Raw genomic sequence first — 15,407 nt, 5'->3', positions numbered from 1 at the left:
ACAAACCAAAGTCAGAGAAGATTTAGAAGAAGTGGAATTAGAAAAAGGAGAAAAATATTTTGTTGATGGCTCCTCCCGATACAAAGATGGGAAGAGAATTTCTGGATATGCAGTAATCGATGGGAATAGCATGACAATTGCAGAATCAGGAAAGCTTAGTTCAGCCTGGTTATATGCCCTTTACCGGGCTCTTGAATTATTGAAAGGAAAAAGGGGAACTGATTTCACCGATTCAAAATATGTCTATGGAGTCGTACACACATTTGGGAAAATATGGAGAGAAAGGGGGTTAATAAGCACGAGAGGTAAATCATTAATACATGAAGAGTTGATAAATCAAGTATTAGAAGCTTTAAGGAAACCCCTAGAGATAGCAGTAGTCCATGTAAAAGGACACCAAAAGGGAATATCATTCATAATCCGAGGAAATAACTTAGCAGATGATGTGGCCAAAGATGCAGCTGAAAAGGGGGAAATAACCAAGTTACATATATTAAATTTACAACAGCCTGAAAATTTGGAAATACCAGTATTTTCAGAGAGAGAAGAGAAAGAACTAACACGAATAGGTGCAAAGAAGCAGGAAGGGGGGGCATGGATCCTAGCAGATGGGAGAAAAATAGTTTCTAAACTGATAGCACAAGCAATATTAATGAAGTTACATCAAACTACTCACTGGGGAACACGAGCTCTATGTGATCAGTTTTTACAATGTTATGGGTGCATAGGAATTTTTGAAATTGCTAAGCAAGTTACCAGCCACTGTTTGACATGTCAAAAAGTAAATAAAAAGGTTATGAGAAATACTTCTGTAGGGGGACGGAATATTGCATACCGACCCCTCGAGCGAATCCAGGTGGATTTCACAGAACTCCCACCTGTGAATAGATGGAAATATCTATTAGTAATAACCGACCATCTGACCCACTGGGTAGAGGCAATACCTACTGGAAGGGCTACAGCAAATTTTGTAATCAAAGTATTACTTGAAAATATAATTCCCAGATATGGAATAGTATATAGTATAGATTAAGACAGGGGAACTCATTTCACCTCAAAAATACTCAAAGAAATAACAATTGCGTTAGGAATCACATGGAAACACCACACTCCCTGGCACCCCCAAAGTTCAGGAAGAGTCGAATGAATGAACCAGACTCTGAAGCAAGCCCTAACTAAATTGATGATTGAAACCCAGATGTCATGGGTTAAATGCTTGCCACTGGCCTTATTAAGTATCCGAACCCAGCCCAGGGCAGACCTCGGTCTATCACCATATGAAATGCTTTATGGAATGCCTTATATCCGGCTAAAATATGCAGTAGGTGACTATAACAATATTGACACCAAATTAAGACGTATATACAAACGCTTACAAAAAGATTAACAGAAATAAGGGAGCGAGAAGCCTTAGCCCAAACAGCACCATTAGATTTCAAGATACATAAGATAAACCCTGGGGATTGGGTCTTAATAAAAAAATGGAAAGAAACTTCTTTAACCCCATTTTGGGAAGGTCCCTTCCAGGTACTCCTCACAACTCAAACTCCAGAAAAAACCTTTATGAATTCATCGCCTGAATGGAGGAGACATATTGAGAACTGGAACGAGTTATCCCCAGAACAGAGAGACTTAAGAGCCCGACAGGTATTTCCTGAAAGTTTCAGCATAAAACCTAGCCTGAGATCCTGGTTTCAATTATCCCCAGGACAAATTCTTAGGAGAAGGCGGTTTGTTTCATGAGAAGAGGGAGCCATCCCCTGGCAGAGTGGAGGGGCAGGTGTATATATTACTGATCATCTAATTAACCCAATCCTTGCGTTGGCTCATGACCTTGAGAAAGAAGATTCCCTAATTCCTGAACCGCCACCACCAAGTCGAATACTCTGTATAAAACACCCGGGGTCTCAACACGATGGTTGGGTAGAGTGCCAGTGTAGGCACTGTCACCATATATGGTCCTGCGTAGCCTTTAACTGACATATACATTGCCCTAAGTGTCGTGACACGCAAGGGGATCAACACCAATTAGAATCAGTACAGATAAATAAGCTGTTCTGTGGGTGGGAATTGTTATTACCAGTAAATTGGGAGATATTTGAGACGGACTGGTATACAGCATTAGGACACTGTGCAAAGAAATTTGCTTGGGAAGTGGCCCAAATTGACTGTCCACTAGATGACTTTAATTTTATAGACCCTATGTAAAGAATGTCACAATGGCCAACAATTTCTATATGTTGATTAATTAGTGGGGATAGTAAATTTGCTGACAGAACACGGGTTTTGCAAGATAAAGTGAACCTTTACCTGGAAACAGAAAAACTGGGCCTTAATTAAATTAGAAGACCTAAAAGGGGCAAGACCAGGTTAACCTCTGAGCCTGCCACTGACAGCCAGCCACGGGCTGCAACCCCATTTGGGCATGGGCTGTGGAGGTTTAAGTTATGCTGGACCCTTTTGGATACTCTGCTGCTTTTGGGTTCACGTCCTGTCTGACAAATGTGCCAAATGCTACCAAATTACACGATATAAAGGCTGTATGATTCAAAGCTTAAGCTACCACTCATTTATCAATAAAGTCTGCTATGACTCTAGACGACTGAACACTTGCAACACGGGTTCTCGGCAACTATGGGTAGCAAAAAATTTAGGAAAAGGGGGAACCAGGTTGGAACTTAGTTGTCCTAAGGGAGAGGAATGGATTTGTTTCACTCAAGAAGGCCATTGGGACATTTCTGATGGGAGTGGAATGCAGGACTTGAAAAGGGAGGAAATAATAAAACAAAAAGTGCAAACTACATTAAAAGGAACCATGCAAGAAAAGCCTTCCAACACAGGTGACTTATACCAGAAATTAAAAGACAAACTAGGAGAAGATTGGCAACTCCCAGGTTATGGAACTAACCTATATATTGATCTAATGGAACATATTATTCAAACCTTAGATTTATCTAAGTGCTGGATTTGTAGTGGACCTTTGATGACAGAAGAGTGGCCCTGGAAAGGGACTGGTCTCACTCCATGGGAAATTTTAAAATGGAATCACTCCCAGAAAGCATCAGAATCTAGGCCCCAAGGTTGGATTTTAACTTCTGATGTAGTCGGACAAGAATGCATTGAACGAAGAGGTAGGGAAACATATAGAACTAAAGTAGGAGAGTCCCCATGCCTATCAGTGAAAATTATAAATACCACAGGAGAATTTTGGTGGCCAAAAGAACCATTAGGATATTGGACTAACAATGTGACTGCAGGTTGTACATGGCACGATGAAGCTCAAAGCTGGTGGTGTAATAAAACAAACTCGAAAAATCCTTTTGAAAGCATAAAAGAATTGAAAATATATTGGGACCAAGTAAATAGTACCAATTTAGAATGGGTAGCTCCAGAAGGATTATTTTGGATATGTGGAAAGCGAGCATATACACAGCTCCCTAAAGACTGGAGAGGAGTCTGTACACTGGGTATAATCCAACCGGGGTTCTTCTTACTGCCCCCCGAAAAGGGTATGAATTTAGGTGTACCCTTGTACGATGATTATGGAACCATACACCAAGAAAAAAGGAATGACATTGGAGGAACCCAAAAGTGGTATGATGATGAATGGCCTCCTGAGCGAATCATTGCTACTTACGGACCAGCTACTTGGGCCCAAGATGGGACCTGGGGTTATCGAACCCCCATATACATGCTAAATAGAATTATGCGCCTTCAGGCAGTCATGGAAATAGTAGCCAATAAGACAATTCAAACTCTGGATCTAATCACAAGCCAGCAATCAAAAACTCGAGCAGCTGTGTACCAAAATCAGCTTGCCTTAGATTATCTGTTAGCTGAGGAAGGAGGTGTGTGTGGAAAATTCAATACCTCAGATTGTTGCTTACAAATTGATGATAATAGACAGGCAGTTATGGACATCGCAAAGGATATTAGAAAACTGACTCACGTACCCGTACAAAAATGGAACTCCATGCTAGACAGCCAATAGTGGGATAACTTGTTAGGGACAGCTTGGTGGAAGAAAGTAGGATTCCTTTTATTATGCGCTTGGCCAGCATAATATTTTTACCATGTCTTGACCCTTGCTTCATTAAATTAATAGTTTCTGTCGTACAGGGGATGCAAATATCAACAATGTTGACAGATCCAAAGACTGCTCAAAGTGCCAAAGTACTATTAGTCACCAGAACTCCACCTTCCCGAGATGAAGAAAATGTCAAATTAATATTGTCCAGGTTAGAGCAAAAGACGCGAATTAATAATCTTATAGAAAAAGGGGAGGGATTGTAATAAACTAAAAGAATGATTCGAGCTAATTAAAAAGAAAACAGCATAAGGTCAGTATAACCTAGAGAAAGAAGAGAAACAAATCGTAAAACTTAATTGGGCCCCTATAAAGACATAAAACAAGTTACCTCCCTTTTACCTTGTACAAAATTTATAGTGAGGAGACTCTGTTTAGTTAACTAGATGATAATACCTTTCTTGAGAATTTATAACTTTGTATAGATAACAAACTATGTCTAAGAAAAACATCTGTTGAATGTCTGACTTAACAATGTATATTATTTATGCTTGTGAGTAGATAACACCCTTGTCTAAGAAAAACATCTGTTGAATTCCTGACATAACAATGTATAATGTTTATGCCTATGTATAATGAATATTAATGAAGTAGCTGAGAATAAAGGTAGGACACTGTGTCTGCTTTTGTGTGACAAGCCTCCTGAGTCACAGAGACTCGGCTTGGACACCACAGCGCACTGTTCGCTCTCATCATATAATACATTCTAATTGGAAATTACTCGAATCTGAGATTTTACTTCTCACAATTTCTAAGTTGTAATCTTGTTAAACTAAGACACTAAGTTTATAAAAGAAGATCAAGCAGACAAATAAAAAAGCATCAGAGAGATTATTTCATCCACAACACTGAATTCAACCTTTGGAAGAGGAAAACTGTCATGAGGTTTTGGGAGAAAGAAGGACACTCAGATGATGCTGAATAAGACCACAGGGGAAGCTGCCTATTTCACTTTTGGAGCATGGACCACGTGCATCTATTTTTAATTTTGAACCAAGTTCCTCTGCCTCCTGCCAGAAGTCCTGAGCCCTGTGCCAGTGCAACGAGAGCAGTGGTCCAGCCATGTCCTAATAGCTATTACTTCTTAATAAAGAGCAGCACTTAGGCAAAGGATGAGGTTACTGTTGGAGGGGTCATGATTAATAATTTGAGACAATGGGAAGCTATTCTTTAAAGAAAAGTAATATGAATCCTTGTCTCAATGGTCAACTGATAGTATAGCTCATGACAATGAATTTCTTATTTTGAAAATACTACTTTTTAAAAAAAAAAACATCAATGAAAGAGTCAATCCTACAAAACATTTATAAGTGTGACCAATGTTCCTCAAAACAGAACCTACTGCAGGGAAGATGGATAGATAGATAGATAGATCTATTCTCAAATCTTCTCAGACATTAACAAAACAAGGCTCAGAGACATTGTTATTAATTACAGTTGATGAACATGCATGTTGAAAATGAAAAACATTTTTCTTCCTTAGAATTCATCTCTTTTACCATTAGTAAATTATCGGGAGTTCCTGGAGCTTTGTGGACACTGTTTGAATCTGCTCTATACCTGGTCACAGGTTGTTCACATGGCACATTAGAGAGCAAAGTTATTTGATATTTCAGATCAACTGCTTCATTCTACCAAATTTAACATTGGATGACTCAATATTTATAAAATGTTTCTTTAGCTACAATGCCAGAAGGCCATAATATCTGAATATTTTGACAGGGACAAACTTGGCTAGTCTGAATAAGTGCAAAATGGTAGGAGGTAGGAACAGACCACCAGCTGGCTGTCATTCAGAGCACAGTCCACCACACTTGCAATTACTGAACCCTAGAAGTGGTCCCACCAAGGTCATCATGACCATCATGCAGTGGGTGAGCAATTGGCTCATGGGTCAGGTGCAAAGGGTAATAGTGAATGGGGTAACATCAGACTGGTGACCTGTCACTAGTGAGGTTTTGCAGGGCTCCATCTTAGGCCCTGTGCTCTTCAACATCTCCATAAATGGCTTGGACACAGGACTGGAAGGAATGCTAAGCAAGTTTGAAGATGACACAAAACTGGGAGGAGCTGTTGACTCCCTCAAAGGCAGGGAGGCCCTGCAGAGAGACCTTGACAAATTAGAGGACTGGGCAATCACCAACCAGCACCAACCAGATGAAGTTCAACAAGGGAAAGTGCTGAATTCTGTCAGCAGTGCCCTGGCAGCCAGGAGGGCCAACTGTGTCCTGGGGTGCATCAGGCAAAGCATCGCCAGCCGGTCAAGGGAGGTGATTGTCCAGCTCTACTCTGCGCTGGCGTGGCCTCACCTTGAATATTGTGTGCAGTTTTGGTCATCACAATATAAAATTTTAAACTGTTAGAGAGCATCCAAAGGAGGGCTACAAAGATGGTGAAAGGCCTTGAGAGAAAGTCATATGAGGAGTGGCTGAGGTCATTTGGTCTGTTCAGCCTGGAGAAGACGAGACTGAGGGGAGACCTCATTGCAGTCTACAACTTTCTCATGAGGGGAAGAGGAGGGGCAGACACTGATCTCTTCTCTCTGTTGACCAGTGACAGGACCTGAGGCAATGGCCTGAAGTTGTGTCAGGGGAGGTGTAGGTTGGATATTAGAAAAAGGTTCTTCACCCAGAGGGTGGTACAGTACTGGAACAGGCTCCCCAGGGCAGTGGTCACAGCACCAAGCCTGACAGAGTTCAAGAAGCATTTGGACGATGCTCTCAGGCACATGGTGTGACTCTTGGGGATGGTCCTGTGCAGGGCTAGGATTTGGCCTCGATGATCCTTGTGGGTCCCTTCCAACTCAACATATTCAGTGATTCTTTGATTCTGTGAATTTTAGAATAAGGGGCCATTCATTCCAAGTAATGAATATTGAAACCTGGCCATCAGTTTGTGAACAAATTTTTATGTCTATCCTGAGGAACCTCAATAAAGAATGTCCTTGTGATGGTGCCACTTCATAACAAAAGCATGCAACAAATGGCATGCTTCTCTGTAACTGCCACCCATCCAGGCAGCTACAGTATGAGTCCAAAGGTTGTATGCATTTAGTCAGCAAGGAAGTGCAATATTGTTTAAGAGAGGCATTGCCTGGAGTGGGTTTTTATAAAGAAAGAGAATTCATGAATAAATAAACCATATGGGAATAAGCCAGGCTAGGACGTTAACAGCTCCTAGTGCAATGAATCCCTGATCTTGCTTGAGGTTTTTTCTACAAATAACAAATACAAAAACATTAATGCTGTACCACTGTCAGTCATGCCAAGGACTCTGTGTCCAGGAACATGCAACAGCACAGTTCAACTGGATGTTAACACATTCTTATATTTCCACCAGTTAAGGTACATATTGACTGACCTGATCTGAGTCTTTCATTTGAGCATTTTTCCCTTTTCTGCAACCACAACTCATAAGCAGTTTTGCATCTCTAATGACTTTTTCCTATAAGAGGTAAGTCAAGAAAAACATCAGCACAATCTGAACCACTGAAGACCAAGAGGTTTGTATTTATAACCAAGAGCAGGAGAAGAAAGGGGATTAGGGAAGCCTATGGACTCATCCTTCATTGCTGGGAGATATCCTTTCACAGAAGGATAGCTCCCAAGATGCCAAGAAGATTTCCACAAAGGCCAATATCACAGCATCGGGGACAACCAACAGTTTGGGAAATAAGCTGAGCTCAAACACCTTCACTTTGTTGACAACCCATCAGACTGAGTGTGATCTGAGAAGCAAAGTCCATCATGTTAATGTGGATCTTTTCTGGGGATTGAGTCACTTTGGTTCTTCACCAAAGCATTTGTTGCTTATCAAACCTGAAGATCTTGATAAATCACCATGGCAGAAAGGGGTTGGGTGTAGTGGGTTTGTGTAGCTAAATAACATTTCTTTTTCCGGGGAGGAAACTAGGATAAGTCACCTGACTCAAACAGGAAGATATTCCATACCATGTTACGTCAGCTAAAATATAAAAAGAGGAAGAAGAGGTAGCTCGCTCTCTTCTCTTCTGGGGTAGCTGTGTGGAGCAGTCGGGCAGTTCCATCGGGGGAGGAGATCATTGGTTGTGGGGAAGTATCTTTATTTTTAGTTCTTCTCTGTATACATATTGCTTATAGTGTTTTCTATCTTTGTGAAAATATAAATAATCTTTCTTAGCAACTCCGATCTAGTAGTTTTTTTTCTTACCTCTTTTCCCCCCTTCCCCCCCCTTCCCTCCAGAGGGACTTGGGTGCAGGCCCAGTGGATACCTGCTGCTCAGCCAAAGTAAACAATAACACTGGGATACCAGGTTTGGTCAAAATGCTCCTTGAACTCAAACAGTAGTACAGCCAACTGAGTCCCCACAAACCCATCGCAATTACTTGCTTTCCTATAGACACACACAAAGACATTGCCTTTTTTCAGACTTTTGCTGTCTACAGCTGAAAAATAATAATAATAATAATAATAATGGCCAGTCTTTGCGAACGAAGATTTGAGGAAAGGTCTTTTTACCTTTCCAGCCTGCGCAATGGATTTTTTAGGTGAGACACAGCCTGCGCTGAACTGAGCCCACCCTTTAATCCTAAGGTTCATCTGCCGGGGCCAAGCAAGCTTGGACAATGGCAGTGAGGTCCTCAGGACGTAGGTTTGTTTAGAGTGACCTTCTCATAGATGGATGGCCTTACAGGGCTAACGGGCTCCATCTGCCCGGGGGACTGGCTGGGATTCGAACCTGGGTCGCAGAGGTGAGAGTCCTGCATGCTAACCACTAGGCCACCAGGGGTCCCCACAGCTGAAAAATAAACACTCTAAGCATCTGCTAGGGAACAGAGGGAGAATCTGCTTGTGTGCAGCCATAGAGAGTAATGAGATTTCAGCTGGATGAATTTATGTAGAAAAGGAAACCCCAACATTAATACAGTTAATGAGTTTAGCCAAGTGGAAATGCTCTGCCCTAAATGACGAGGAAGGAAAAGGGCACGATTAAAAGGCATTGCAGCCATTGCTCAATGACAGGGCACAGCAGAGAGATGACCCTTGGTGGCAGGAATTACAAACAGGCAGATAAACTTCTGGTCACCTCGGGAGAGCCTGCAACCTGCCAGGTGCGGTGAGATCTCTTACTTGGTGACCCTGCCATCTCACAAGTCCCAGCAAGGTCAGATAATGTACAGAATTTATCTTTTCTCCTCTTTCCAAAAGAGAAGCTGGAAAAAATAAGACACTGAAAAGGCTGTACCTACACCTTATACCTAACTAAAATACCCAATGTGCTGCTGATTGCAACCTGTCAAACTTTGAGGTTTTCAGGGGACTACTTCCAATTGGGATCCTCTGTCTGTGACTGCCATCTATCAAAGGTGTTTTGCTCTTGCCCCATTACTACAGTCCTTCAATAATTAGTCTGTAATCTCTTAAATTCAAAAACCATTCACGAGAAAGAAGTGATTAAACTAAAAGTTAAAACAATTGTATTAAATTATTATGTTAGAGATAGGAAGCTGAGGCACATGAAGAGACTTGTCCTTGCATACACCAAGCAGTGGGGACCCCTGGTGGTCTAGTGGTTAGGATGCAGTGCTCTCACCGCTGCGGCCCGGGTTCGATTCCCGGTCAGGGAACTCCCCCGGGCAGATGGAGCTCGTCAGCCCTGTAAGGGCATCCATCTAAGAGAAGGTCACTCTAAACAAACCTACGTCCTGAGGACCTCACTGCCATTGTCCAAGCTCGCTTGGCCCCGGCAGATGAACCTTAGGATTAAAGGGTGGGCTCAGTTCAGCGCATGCTGTGTCTCACCTAAAAAATCCATTGTGCAGGCTCGAAAGGTAAAAGACCTTTCCCAAAATCTTCGTTCGCGAAGACTGGCCATACTATACTACACCAAGCAGTTCAGTAGGGACAGGGAAAGGCTTTGGATACTTCTGTCTGGAATCAGATTAGAGGAAAGCATGCTTTTCCGCATGTTACATTAAACATGCATATGCAGCTTCAGCTTTTATTCGGCAATCTGAAACAGAGCCCTCCAGGGTGCTAAGGGTTAGTGAGTTTTTGTTTGTTTATCTGTATGTTATTTTACAGTTCCTAGTGTCCAAGGAGTTTGTTAAGAAATTAAAACACCTCACTGGGGCTATCCTGCTGTGGTTGTTGCCTCCTAATATATCCCTCCATCCTTAGTTCAGCAGCACCTGATGCTTACAGGGGAGGTAGAGGAGAACACTGCAAAGAGGGGAGCTTCATCTCACTGGGTACTATAGACATTTGGTCTTACTTCATGAAGCATCATTTCCATATTTCCTGACCTTTTAATAACAGGACTGAGGAGGAGCACAGTGATCTTGAAAGCTCACAGATGTATTGCTACTAAATGATCCTGTGCTGCCTACTCTTGATGCAATGCTCTGGTTTAGAAGCAGGTAGGCACAAGGATTTCCAGTGGAGAAGCTTGCTTTGCCTTCTGCTGGCTTCCACTCATCATCAGACATCCTCCTTCCCAAGGTAAAGAGCAAGAAGGCTCCTTGGCAAAGCACGTATATCCCATTATCCCACCTCTTACAGGGAATCTCACTGGCCTCACCCTCCTTCTTGCACCACAGGCTTCAGCAGTTGGCGAAAGTTTGCAGAAAAAGAAGAAAAATTATAATAATAGTAACAAATTTATCTATCTCAGCTGCATGGGTGACAGGAGCTGAGCAGTTGCCAGTTTTAACAGCCTGAAGTCAAGAAATACCAAACTGCATTACCCAGAAGTCAAATGAGGGTCCGTCACAATTTGCTTCACACCAGCGGCTCTGGAGGAGGCACGGGAACACACACAAATCCCTGCAGCATTGCCCAGAGCCATCCCATGCAGAGTTGCCAGCCCCATTTAACGGAATTAGACATGAGACACATGGAACTGGCAGGTGTCCACTGAGCTGCCAGGCTCTTTGCTCCAGAGGAGCTAGCTGGGATTAAGTGAAGGATCCCATTTTACCCCTAGTCAGTCTCCCAAGTCTGTTGCTGGAAATATCAGCTCAAGAGGTGGGCTCAGCTTAGCTCCACCCTGCCGTGCACCTTGCAGCCACTGGCAGGTCTGTCTGGGCTCTGCTCAGTTCCCATAAGCCTTCCTTGGTTTTGAGCAATGGACATTGAAAATAGTGGCAGTAGCCTCACCCCCGAGGAGCTGGCTGCCCTAGTTACAGGGGCCAGGACCAGTTTATCATTATGTGGGTACAATCAAAACTGTTTTTTCTACACCCTCTATGTCATTTCTGATGGACTGTTAATAATGGATCATTTGCAGCAGCTGCCCAGGGCACACCTGAAACCTCAGGCTACAAGCTGGGTGTTAAAGAACCCTGTGAGACAGGGGAGTGTCTCTGTCTTCACACCAATGACTCAGCTGTGATAACTCCCCTCCAGGGAGGCATTAGCACCTTCACACCCAGCCTGAGGGGTCATCTCTGCTAATGGGCTACACTGGACTGGCATAATAGGCAGCTGCAACAACCTAGACCATCAAAGATTCAAAAATATCCCATGACTCACAGATTTCAATCACCCATTGTGAAACTCTCCACCCTGGGGGAGGTGCTGGGCATTCCCACCTGAACCTAAGTTTATGTAATCTTTGGGTTTTGGGACTTCTGGTACCACTCGTTGGATCCAGAGGAGGACCAGAACTTCAACAGGACTGCAACTGCCACTCTCGACAAGACTGCGATCATTACTTCAACGGAACTGCAACCATCATCCTGACCAACAGGTTTCCTTTTCCTTTTACTTTGCACTCAGGGGGGGCCATGTGGTGCCCAGCACAGGGGCTTACCAACAACATTCTGTTCTTGTCCCAGGGTGCTGGGTTATATATCTGTCTTTGTGGGTTAAAACCAGTTTTCCCTGTATCGTATTTATTGCAATCTTTTTAGTAAATTGTAACTCTGACTTGTAATCTCTCTTGAGTTAGGTTCATTTCTCCCGCCAGTTTACTTTTAAACCAGCGCACTGGTGCAACCACCCAGAGGGTGATTGAGCACTGGAACAGGTTCCCCAGGGAAGTGGTCACAGCACCAAGCCTTACAGAGTTCCAGAAGCACTTGGACAATGCTCTCAGGCACATAGTGTGATTCTTGGAGGTGTTCTGTGCAGAGCCAGAAGTTGGACTTGATGATCCTTGAGGGTCCCTTCCAACTTGGCATATTCTATGATTCTATGTATATCACTGCAACAGTGAACCCTAAAATAAAAATCCTTATGGGTGCTTAAATGACATTGGGAAGAATAACATATTCAGTGTTTATGTTTTTTAAGCTGTTCTGTCAGGGTGATCCATGCATCTTGAAGAAACAGTGCCCAGGTGCCTACAGTGGTAGAGTGGAAGAGGAGAAGGGTGGAAACGAATGGAAATGAGAACTGAATCCAAGGTGGAGGCAAGCAGCAGTATAACAGACAGCTGGTGTCAGGTTGGTGGAAAAATCACCCTGAAATGAGCCTCTTCCCTCAGCTCAATGAGGCCTAAACAACAAAGGAAAGCACAGCTTGCAGTCAGACAGCCTGCTAGCCAACCACAGACACACGACAGCTTCATTCAGGAGCCTGGAGTCAATACAAAAGTTCCAAAATCAATCCGACATCCTGCAACCTCAAACAATGCACCAAATCTCAGAATTGGAGCCCCAAATGAGGGGGAACAGCATTCAAGGGAGATGAAACTACAGGGCTAGCATTGAAAGAAACTGGGAACATTCTTCTCCTTTTTAGTCTATTAATGGCAAGGTTTAGCCGGCTGCATCCCAGCTGCCATAGTTTATGTTCATTAAAGGGCGGCACTTTGTATGTATTATGCAGAGCAGCTGGAGAGCGTGTGTGCGCGCGCGTGTGTTTGCAAGCATGACCCTCACTTGGTAGAGATCAGGATGTGCCTTTCTGCTTAGCACTGGGTTCTTCATCAGAAATTCCTCCCATGTAAACCGCAAACGGGGTTTTTTCCCACTTGAGCGACTGTATGGGCACAGATGTGTGCACACCCTCACACATATGCACCCTCTCTCTCATCTCTGAGCCTGAAAAGCATAAAGGAACTCAGACAGGCTCTTTCCAAGAATAAAAATTTTAAAAAAGCTCAACATTTTACATCCCCTTCCCTCCTGGCCATACTTTCAGACCACAGACACGCTAAATCTATTACAAAAAGATGAAGCATTGTGTGATTGTCGCTACTGCTGATGGAGTTGATTGCTCCATAAACCATTCCCTGCTCCTACACGGCATAAAAGACCTGGTCACACAGCACAACAAACCCACAAAGAAGGGAAAAAAAAAAAAGTGCTTCAGTCCCAGGAGTTGTCTCCTCCAGGCAGGATTGTCCCCTCTGAGGTAGTTTCACCTGCAGCATCTCTTGTAGCATCGTGCACAAATGGTACTCTTTCCCCTACAGCAACAAAAAGGACAAGCAAATCCTTATCATCACCTTCCCTTTGAAGGCAGGTGGAGAAGCAGAATATAGGTGTGCACACACATAAACAAAAAAAGATAAATACCATTTGCAAAAGTATTGTTTGGATTTGCCTGTCCTAATTATCTTCTTTTCAGCTGCCACATGTTTGAAAGAGGCTGACCTTGCAAGTTTTCTCCTCAGCTGCACAGCCCAAGACTAGTTTGCTAGAGGAGGTCAGACTTGAAAAATGTTTCTTTTTGTGCTGAAACGCGAGTAGATGAAGAGAAAGGGCTGAATTTTTCAAAGCCATCTATGGATTTTGATGCACCTTTCCCATGCGTTTTCACTGAAGACATGTCAAAGCCTAATCACCGTTGCTTTTAGTGTCCCACTGATCTGATGTTCAGAACAGATACAGCTGTGGGAGCTAATAACCTCTCTAGAATTTGGAGAAACTTAGGTGCACAGAAACTGAAAACAATAGATGTTCCTTAGAACACAGAAATTTCAACATATTTTATCTCAAAAGCTAGGGAAAAAAGTTGGAGAAAGTGTGGACGCCCCATCCTTGGAAGCGTTCAAGGCCATGTTGGATGGGGCTCTCAGCAACCCAGTCTAATGGAAGGTGTTGCTGTCCATGGCAGGGAGGTTGGAACTAGATGATCTTTAAGGTCCCTTCCAACCCAAAGCATTCTATGATTCTATGAAATTAGTGTTAAGGCTCCACAAAACCACTTTATGCTTTACTCACCCTTTACTTCACCAGTCTACACTATTATTGCCACAACTCTGGAGTCCTTAGAGACCATGAGCATGATGTCTATCTCCTCCTCTGAGAAGACAGCTCTATTTTTACCTTGTGACAATGTTATACAGATACCAGAGGGCAACTCAGCAAAGACAAGTATAGCAGATTCAACAAGCTTTTTCTCCAGCACAAGGTAGGATGGAAGATCCATGTGCAAGACGAGGTGATATTCCAAACCCAGGCAAGAAGACTGGAGAAGTCCCCACCTGGTTTAGCAACAGTAAGACAAAAAGCCTCTCCACTAGCATTTGCGGACTTGCTGAGGGTGCGCTCAATCCCACTGTCCATGTTGCTGACAAAGATGTTGAACAGTATCGGCCCCAGTACCAACCCCTGAGGGCCACCACTCATCACTGGTCTCCACGTGGACAATGAGCCATTGACCACAACTCTCTGTGTGCAGCCATCCAGCTGTTCTTTATCCACCGAGTGGTCCATCCATCAAATCCATGTCTCTCCAGTTTAGAGACAAGGCTGTCATGTGGGACAGTGTCAGGTACTTTGCATAAGTCCAGGTAGATGATGTCAGTTTCTCAGCTCCATCCACCAATGCTGTAGCGCCATCATAGAAGGTCACCAAATTTGTCATGCAAATTAGCTTACAGGCTAATTGTTATGATTTCTGTCATAATTTTAATCTGGAGAAGAGGAGGCTCACTGGTGACCTTATCCCTCTCTACAACTACCTGAAAGGAGGTTGTAGCCAGGTGGGGGTCAGCCTCTTTTTCCAGGCAACAAGCAACAGGATGAGAGGACATAGTCTTAAGCTGTGCCAGGGGAGGTTTAGGTTGGACATTAGAAAGAATTTCTTCACAGAAAGGGTGATTAGATATTGGAATGGACTGCCCAGGGAGCTGGTGGAGTCACTATCCCTGGAGATGTTTAAGGAAAGACTGTATGTGGCACTTGGTGCCATGGTCTGGTTGACATGGTGGTGTTTGGTCATAGGTTGGACTCGATGATCTCAGAGGTCTTTTCCAACTTGATTGATTCTGTGATTCTGTAGAAAGAGGAAAGCTGCAGCCAGGCTGGAAGAGTGTTCAAGGATGTGGTAGATGAGTGGTAGGAAATGATGGAGGGCTGCAACAATTCCTAGCACTGAAGATAAAACA

At 43.3% G+C, this 15,407-nt stretch overlaps 1 protein-coding gene across 1 annotated transcript in view; it reads right to left on the bottom strand.

Annotated features, from left to right (window-relative positions):
• The window catches only part of LOC113961062 (SET-binding protein-like), a 451,480-nt gene that overhangs the window by 385,980 nt on the left and 50,093 nt on the right, over positions 1–15,407 (bottom strand). Inside the window, exon 2 of the mRNA XM_027671085.1 lies at positions 7,448–7,531. Coding sequence (XP_027526886.1) covers positions 7,448–7,531 — 84 coding nt within the window. The remainder of the gene's footprint in view (positions 1–7,447; positions 7,532–15,407) is intronic.

This window comes from Neopelma chrysocephalum, unplaced genomic scaffold (genome assembly GCF_003984885.1).
Source record: "Neopelma chrysocephalum unplaced genomic scaffold, ASM398488v2 Primary Assembly neopelma1_97033, whole genome shotgun sequence".
In the NCBI taxonomy this organism is placed as follows: domain Eukaryota; kingdom Metazoa; phylum Chordata; class Aves; order Passeriformes; family Pipridae; genus Neopelma; species Neopelma chrysocephalum.
The sequence above is the reverse complement of the archived record's forward strand: the minus strand, read 5'-3'. Positions and strand labels throughout refer to the sequence as shown.